General features: G+C 39.4%; 1 protein-coding gene across 1 annotated transcript in view; it reads left to right on the plus strand.

The window, feature by feature from the left end:
• kctd12b (potassium channel tetramerisation domain containing 12b) overlaps positions 1-7,231 on the plus strand; it is an 18,749-nt gene extending 11,518 nt beyond the window's left edge. The window contains exon 2 of the mRNA XM_037675353.1: positions 6,449-7,231. Within this exon, the coding sequence (XP_037531281.1) occupies positions 6,449-7,032 (584 nt within the window). The 3' untranslated portion in view covers positions 7,033-7,231. The remainder of the gene's footprint in view (positions 1-6,448) is intronic.
• Positions 7,232-8,721: the final 1,490 nt, after the last annotated feature.

An 8,721-nucleotide genomic window follows, 5' to 3' on the forward strand; every position in this document is an offset into this window, starting at 1 on the left:
TATATATATATATATATATATATATATATATATATATATATATATATTGTGCTCACACTATAGTGTGAATACTGAGTGCTGAATTTCTGCTAAACTGTTGAAGACACTGAAACTGAGTTGTTAACGCTAAAAGAAGCAGAGTGCTTCTCTTAAAGTGCAAAACACTTTCTAAAAACAAAAACATAAAAGCAAAAAGTTGCTAAAAATATAACAAAAACACTTGCTATATATTGAAAACATTAGCAAAAGGCATCAAGTAGCATAAAGAAACCAAACTAACTGGAAAACTGGAAAAAGGCTAGTGACAAGCAAAAGTAGCAAAAGTCTAGCTAAAAGCTAAAACCATAAATACTCAAAGTAAAAGTACATAAAGGCTAGCTGAATGCACAAGATTATAAAAGGCTAACTAAAAGTATTAAAAATGTAGTTAGAGACAAAATTTTTTGTAAGGCTTGCTTAAAGAAAACATAAAATGCTATCTAAAAGCTAAAAAAAAAAAAGAAAAACATTGGCTAAAAGTAGCAAAAAGCTAGCTTAAAGCTGAAAGTAACAAGGGCAAGGTCAAGGTTCATCATGTGGTACATAAAAAAGCAAAAGGCCAATTTAAAGAAACAACTAGCAGAATGCTAGCTAAAAACAAAAAGTACGAATAGCCTAGCTTAAGTAGAAAATTATGAGCTAACGGTATAGCTAAAGGCTAGCTAAAAGTATTGAGTGTAGCTAAAGGCAAAACATAGTAAAAGGCTAACTAAAAGAAAAACATCAGAATGCAAACATAAAATCTAAAAATACCAAAACACTTGCTGAAAGTTACAAAAAGCGAGCTAAAATCAAAATATAGGAAAAAGCTAGAGCGGCAAAAGGCTAGCTAAGAGAAAAACCGCAGATTGCTAGCTAAAAACTTCAAATTGCATAGGAAGACAAAAACAGAGCAATTATTCTGAAGTAGATTAAAAGGAGAATTTTATTTTTAAAGGAATTAACACTCAATGTACTTGTAACTTGTGCACAGTTTTATTTCAGACTTTTCTTGCTCTTTCAGCCGAAGCTTTACTCCCATATTTGCTTTTCATACTGGGCAGCAGTTCTCAGTCTCCAGATGTTGTCGTCAGACGCTTCCTCCGCATTATGCAGAATGACAGATTTGTAATTGCTCCGAGACTTATGAATGCACTCTGGAGATGTTCAGACAGGGCGAGTGTGCTTGTGTCAAGTCCTCCCGAGGAATAGATTATTACAAGGTCTTATTACTCCCCCGTATGTATTTGCTTGACAGAAATTAGCGTGAAAAGACAATGAAAGAAGGATCTGTAGGAGGTGAGACTCACACTATCATTAAGCACCGCACGGATCATTTCACAAAACAGAGTTGGGAATTTGAGCTGAATATGTTGTAATTAGATAGAAAACATGCTGCCGCTACCAAAACTGTGCAGCGTGAGCTCGCTTTGCAGCAGCAGGAAGGAGCCTCGCGTATAATTTCACATGAAAAGCTACTTTCAGTCTGAGAGACATTACTATGCATTTATGGAGCTCTGGCTCCTGCACTTCATTGTGGCGTTGCCATGGAGACGACGGTGTCCTCTTGTTTGCCCGTCTCCCCTGTCCTGTAGGGCCACGACACCTGTCCCTCTGTCAGCGGCCACAGAGAATATTAACAAGTGTCTGATTGATGGGGACAAATTCTAGTGATTGTTTCTACACAGTGGCTGTCCACATTCGTACAGTGTGACATTTTTAAATCTAATTTAAATTATCAAGACACTTGAGGGACAGATAATTTGGAAGAAATGTCCAAGCTTTTTCCACCCTATTAGGACAAGCGAACTCACAGTGAGTGAAGTAGGAAAATGGTAAAGAAAATGTCTATAAACTGGCATTTGTGCAAACATATTTATTGGCAGCTAAGTGCAGGTGAACGATGTTTTGTTTGTGTGCGAGTTTCTGTTAAAATATCTCATGAGCCACTGGATACATTTTAAAGAAACTTTCAAAAAGTAGTCACTTGTTCATCTACAACTGATAAAGTTTTAACAACCTCATTCAAGATGGCTGCCACAGCCAATTGAACTTAAAATCACAAAAAATAGCTATAACAGTAATTGTTTAGATAATGAGCTGAAAATTGGTGGTTTTAGTTTAAAGTGAGCACAAGTAGCCTGTTTAGAGCAGTCTGTACAAGATATTTGTTTAAATTTTTGCCATTTGCTTTTTGGAGGAACTTTTGTGTGTCTGTTAGAAAGCTATCTCATAAACCACTAAACAGATTTTAAAGAAATTTTTAGCAAGTAACCACTGAAATCAACTCTATAACTGATGAACTTTTGTAGGAAATCATATTCAAGATGGCGCCCACAGTCAGCTGACCTTAGAAAACACTAAAATGTCTCTGTCTCAGTCACTTTTACAGATATCGAAGTAAAATTTGGTGTGGTTGTAGCTGAGAGTCGTTCACAACACATAGTCTGAGCTCTGCCATTTAGTGTAAAACTCTGGCATGGAAGGCAGCGGGCGATGAACATTCCTTCGAGGAATGTTAGGTCTTTAATTATATCCGCAAAACAAACATGTTGCTGAATTTGCCTTTTGGAAATGTTTGTGTTCAAACACTAACCTTGCAAAGACAAGTTCAGACCAATTTTAGATAAAACATTGAATATTTTAACACACAAGGTGTTGAATGTCATTTTGATCACATTAAGATTTTTAAATATAACTTTAGTTTCTATTTATTTATTGTTCTAACTAAGGACGTCTAGAGATTAATGAATTTTTTCCAAAGGTCACCAGTACGCGCCGTAGAAGGCAGTGTTATTTTACAGTAAATTAAATCTTCTTTTTGAAATGAAGTGTCAACCACTGAGCTGATTTTCTGTTCATATGTTAAATCTGAAATTGGTGACGACCAATTTAAATCTTGTTCAACACAAACACAAACAAATAGCCCGACACACGACACAACAGACATCTGACTGGAAGATATAATTCAGTCCCTCCAGACAATCAGTGTTAATGAAAGAGCACCTGTGCACACTCCTCTTCTGTTTCACCAAACCAGATGTCTCATGATGCTCAGCAAAGGAACTTTAAGTTGTTTTCGAGTCATGTTTTAGATCTTTTTCGCAACTTTGATGTCAAAACAGACCTAAGTCCCTAAACATAACAGCTACAAGCAAAGAATGTGCATTAGGTAAAATGATTTCAAATAAAACTGAGACCAACAACAAAATTACACGAAATATCTTTTTTGCCATTTCACACACCGCCCCCTGCTGCTCGGTGAATGAAACGCAGGTTTCTGTGACTTCCACATTGGCCTCATTTCTCAGACTTGGACGCTTTCCAGTGAAACTTACATGATCAATTTTTTTTTTGCAAGATTGGATTTTTATTGGTTAAAATAATTGTCAATATAAAAGCAATTTTGTTTTCAATTTCAAAACTAACAACTTGTTCATGCCACCGTGTCATGGTTTTAATTAGTCTGAGTGAGAATGTGAGTGTGAAAATTTCAGCTGAAACTGCTACAAACCATGCAGGATGCATTTTGCAACAAAGAGGTGCTAAACTCCGACAACAGGGACACATTAGAGTTACTATTAGCAGTAATGATGGCAATGAAAGGATCTGTCACACTAAACAGATGGAAACATAGAGAAAGACGGAAAAGAGAGAGGGAGGGGCTGTGTGCGAAAACACTTTAGATTTTGCATACATCCCCAGAGAAGTGGCTTTTCTGCGCTCCTCCATGAGGCTTAACAGTGAAGGAAAGCATGGAGCCCATCCCTCCCCCCACAGTGGATTATTCCTTTGACACTGTTAAGCCCCCCCACATACTCCCACGTTCAGGCAGTCCTGAAACACATGTATTCATGATGAGAGACACTTTATGCACTGAACATGCACATCTTTCCTCCAACTCCCTCCCTTATCTGCATCATCTGTTCTGTTCCCTCTTCAAATACCATCATATGCTCAAAACAGCAACACACTTACACATAAAGCAGGTGCACGTCTGTTTATGTCATTTTCAGGTGCTCAGAAAGTCAATGAGAAAAATGATCCGTGCCACCTCTGTTGGACTGGAGGAGCTGGTCCTGTTATAAAAGACAAGTTGATGTGCCCTCCTGAAGGAAGGCTTGTTTGTGTAGAGTGTCCTCAGCTGGGTTTTGTGGCATATTGTGTCTCTGCATGAGCATGCATGAAAGCATGTGACGGAGATTAGCTGCTCATATTTATTTTCTCAGGCCGCCTGCACTTTACCGTATGCAACTGATTCACTGAGGATGAGAATGTCTGTGATTTTATATTTTCCGACTCTGGCTTTTATGGTTGATGAAGTGGGCACATGCGCACATGTAATTTTCATTGTGAATAACGGGACGTTTTATTTCAAGAATAAAGTTTAAGCATGTCAACTGGAATAGCACACAATTAAATCATATTGCTGGATAATTCTCATACTTAAAAGCTCAAGTTCAACTTTCTTTATTGTCATTCACATCCCATGTGGTACATGAGGTGGAAGAAAATTGTGCACAAGGTCCCAGTTACACCCAAAAATAGCAAAAATCTTAAGTATAGAAAGAAACAATATACAAGGATCTATACGCTAAATGGAAGCTAAACGATACGCTAAAAGATCTAAGATATATGCTAAACACTAATAATGTAAAATAATAAGGTATATTAAAGAGCAGCCCGAACATGAGTCTGCAGTGAGTAGATGGGTGTGAAATCAGCAGCATGAATAATCAGGATAATGGATAATAATAATAATAAAGAAAAATGTACTCAACAGCCATAAGAAAGTCAGAATTCAGAGAAATGTAGAGGAAAAAGCTTGAAATATTACACTATCATTTATTGGCTCCTCACACACTGGAAGGGTCCAGAATATTGAAAACTGAACTAAAGGGCTATTCAGTTTGAATAACATTATTTTAAAAATTACTTACAAGGAATCAGAATGTCCACCAACGTGATGAAAACGTGCTTATTTATGTTGACGATGTCTATTTGAATAATGTGTCATATTAATGAGTAGGGAAATATGAGTAATATTGGTGCTATGCTCAGAGATGAATCCAAATTGCAAGACTGTCCATAAAACTTGTCTTGAATAAGCTTATTCAAATAAATCACTTGTGTCCTTTATTTGATTATGAAGTTAAAATCTGGACGACATTTTGAAATAGATACCTTTTTGGATGGATATTTGCAAAGTTTGTTCCAACTTGAGTCACTCTTAGGCTGTGTGCCACTGTTATTCTGATATTTACAGAGAAAAGAGAGGCTGATTTATGGCTCGCTGGTCTCTAAAAAAAATGTCTTCCATAAACGGAGGAGGCGGAAATTATTTTGGTTTTCAAATATGGAGAGAGGCGGAACGTACTCGAGCCACTCCATCTGAGAAGTTGCACAACAGCAGCCTTTGTTTTCACTCTGGGGGGAGATAAAGGCTCAACAAACCCTGAAAAATAGGTTGTCACGCTTCAATCGGGAGGTTTTATACCATTCATGCAGTCACAACAACTCTTCTGACATAAAACACATGCAAGATAATGTGAGCTGGAGTTGGAAAATTAAAGAAAAGTGTCTTCTTTTTCATCTCTCATATGTTTTGCCATCACGCTGCGATGGTTTCTTCATTAATTTCTACTTCTAAAGCGCCCTATGCTTTTGTCACAGCATGTGTTTACGTCTGTACGTTCAGAGAGACGATCTGTGAAGCTGAAGGCTCAGGTGTTTGATTTCTGTGCCCACTGACACGCAAACGAAAAGTGGAATGACGTCAAATTTCATCTTATTCAAACAGATCAGACGCACAAAGACAATTCACAACATGGCTTCCCTCAAGTTTGTCAAGTTTTTGGGAATATTAAGATATTTTTAGAAAAACTTCAAGTGACTCCAACATCTGCACGTTGCAGGAACCAGACGATAAATCAACAAAGTTCAGCTAAGCTGCAGCATCTACAGACGGCCTTTCAGTTCACCCTCAGCCCAGATCCAAATCCACGAGGCCAGAGAAGATAATTCAGACTGATTACATTAAGACTGACCGCCTAGCATCAACCCATGCACACTAATGTGGTACTGGAATCTAAACAGATTTCACAGAGTCCATTGTCAGTCCAAATGTGGCTAAATGTGCTAACCCTCAAATGCAAGCCCATGTTCACGCACCGCTAGCTAAACATACACTGACTGGGCCACATCTAGCAGTGATAATTACATTTTGAAAAGCCACTGAGCCCTTTTACCAGGACTATTTATCTGGAGGAGAACGAGGCTTGCTTCACCCTTGCTGCTGCTTTTATGCTAAACTATGCTAAGCTAAGCTAGTCAACTGCTTTCTCAGTTTTCCTGTGCAGGTATGAACTCTCAGAAAGGACGCTAGCAGTTCTACTTGACTCATGCGCACATTTCTGTTGTTTTCCTGCAGGTGGTTCTTCGGCGATTCCCGAGGCCCCCGCCTCTGACCCCCCAGCACCCAGTGAAGTGGTGGCATCAGAACCAGCCTCTGCTGCTTCTTGTTCTGAAGCGGCCACAGCGGAGCCCTGCAGCGCCGGCCGAACTCAAAGCCTTCCAGAAACGGGCTGCAGCACAATGCTGGACCACGACACCCCCCTCCCGCCTCCTCTGACACCACCTCCGCCTCCTGCAGCCGCAGACATCGATGACCTTCCACTTCCATCCCCCCCGATCTTCCCTCCTCCTCCAATGCTGTCAGCCAAATCTGCTTCCATCCCCAGTCCTCCTCCTCTTTCGTGTCTTTCGCCCTCACCGCCCCTCGTAGAGAGCCCTCAGCGTCCCACCACCCTCAACCTGAGGACTCTCCCACGGCCCACTGTCAGGGAAAATGGCGGCCCCCTCCATCAAATGGTTGAAGAAGAGGAGGAAAGAAAATTGCTGGAAGAGGATTTGAAAAAATGCATCGAAGACTTCAAAAAGATCCGCTTGCCCAAAGTGTTTCCAGACCGTAAGAGGCACTGGCAGAGCGACTTGCTGAAGAAGTACAACGCTTAGAGAACTTTCTGTGGCACCGCGGTGAACGAACTTGACAAACACTTTCAGACAACCAAGAAGTGAAGCTCATATTGCTCCGATTTGAACAGTTTGAGGAGTGTAATTAAGATTATTTACAGTAGACCGGTCCGGTAATAGCTTTTGAACCTAATTGGTTGATGAAGTTAAGTGCTCAGGCTGAGCAGGTAATCAAACTAAGACAAGAAAAGAGCGTCCCCGTAGAGACTGATCTATTTTTAGTCGTAGAATAATGAAACATAGTTTAAATAATTTTCCTTACCCTCAGTCAAAGTAAACCACGTGCTATGTCATTTATTCGAGGTTTCTGCTCCTCTCTCTGAACCACGTCCCTGATCAAACAGCTGGAAAATGTCGGCAAATTGTGAAGCTTAAAGCGTTTGACCATAATGACGCAAAATAAAAGAAAGAAGTGAAATTTCTGGTGCTAATCTCGACTCGCTCACCTCATCAATATTACATGCGTGACTTCAAAGCCTTTCAATACACAAGCTCCACGCTTCGCTTCGTTTCGTGTTTATCTTCCAGCCAGCAATGGAAAGAATTCAGAGAAAGAATGGAGCGTATCAGGAAGCGGAGTGGGTAATTACGGGCGGCCAGAATGTGGAATAAGAATGACAGTAATGGCTACATGAACCAGTGCACAGCGCTGTTTGTTCCTCTATCTGCTCATCCAGCTTCTTTAAAGAATTACCAGGTGTCTTTGTGTCGCTATTTCTCACCGCCGTTGTGGAAAAAATGTGATAAGTGAGTCAAAATAAAATGGCACAATGCCTATTATTTGTCTTTTCTGTTACCCCTGCACTGAGGAACGTGCTAAAAGTGTAGCATGTGCTCGTGTCTGTGCAGAGTGTGGAAACGTGCAGAACTCGCAGAGGTGGATTTAGTCTTTTTGGGGCCCATGATGAAGCACCAACATGGAGCCCGTCACTTCCTTACTTTCTCGTTATTTTCCAAACCATCTAAATAAAAAGATTTCTGTCGTTTTTTTTTTTTTTTTAGAGTTGCAAGTAATCTCAAAATCTCTTTTCATTTGGTTTAAGAGAAATAAAATCCTGGTTCACTTGGACTGTGAACATTTGACGTTTCTGGAATAGACTGGGCAAGGCATACAATACAACTTTATTTGTAAAGCACTTTAAAACAACACCGTTGGCCAAAGTGCTGAGTTTTATCAAACTTTTTGTGCTGTCTAAAGCGTGCTGAAACAAATGTATCACTATTTAACCCATCCTATTATTTCCCCTCATTTTTTTTACTAAACAAAAATTAAAAGCACACACAGACCTTTAACAGCTGCAGACGACACTGGACACAATTATTTTCTTCTGCTTCACTTAAAAGGGTTAACCTGTAAATTTGAATTTATTATGACCCACCACCATTAATGGAGGGTGTATGTGTGTTTGTCTGTTAGCACAATATCTCTTGAACCAGTGGACAGACTTTAATAAAACTCTCATATTGTAATCACTGGATATACATCTACAGCTAACTATCAGATGGAAAGTAATCATTAGAGAACTACAGTTGATTAAGTTTTAGATTCAACTCAATTCAAGATGGCTGTCTAGGCTAATCCTTAAACACAGAAGTGGCTTTAACGCAGGTAGTTTTACAGATCGTGAGTGTAAAATATGTATTACTGTACAGACTGAAGGTCGTCTTCTC

The sequence above is a fragment of the Nematolebias whitei genome, chromosome 4 (genome assembly GCF_014905685.2).
Source record: "Nematolebias whitei isolate Nwh7 chromosome 4, NemWhi1, whole genome shotgun sequence".
Taxonomy (NCBI): Eukaryota; Metazoa; Chordata; class Actinopteri; order Cyprinodontiformes; family Rivulidae; genus Nematolebias; species Nematolebias whitei.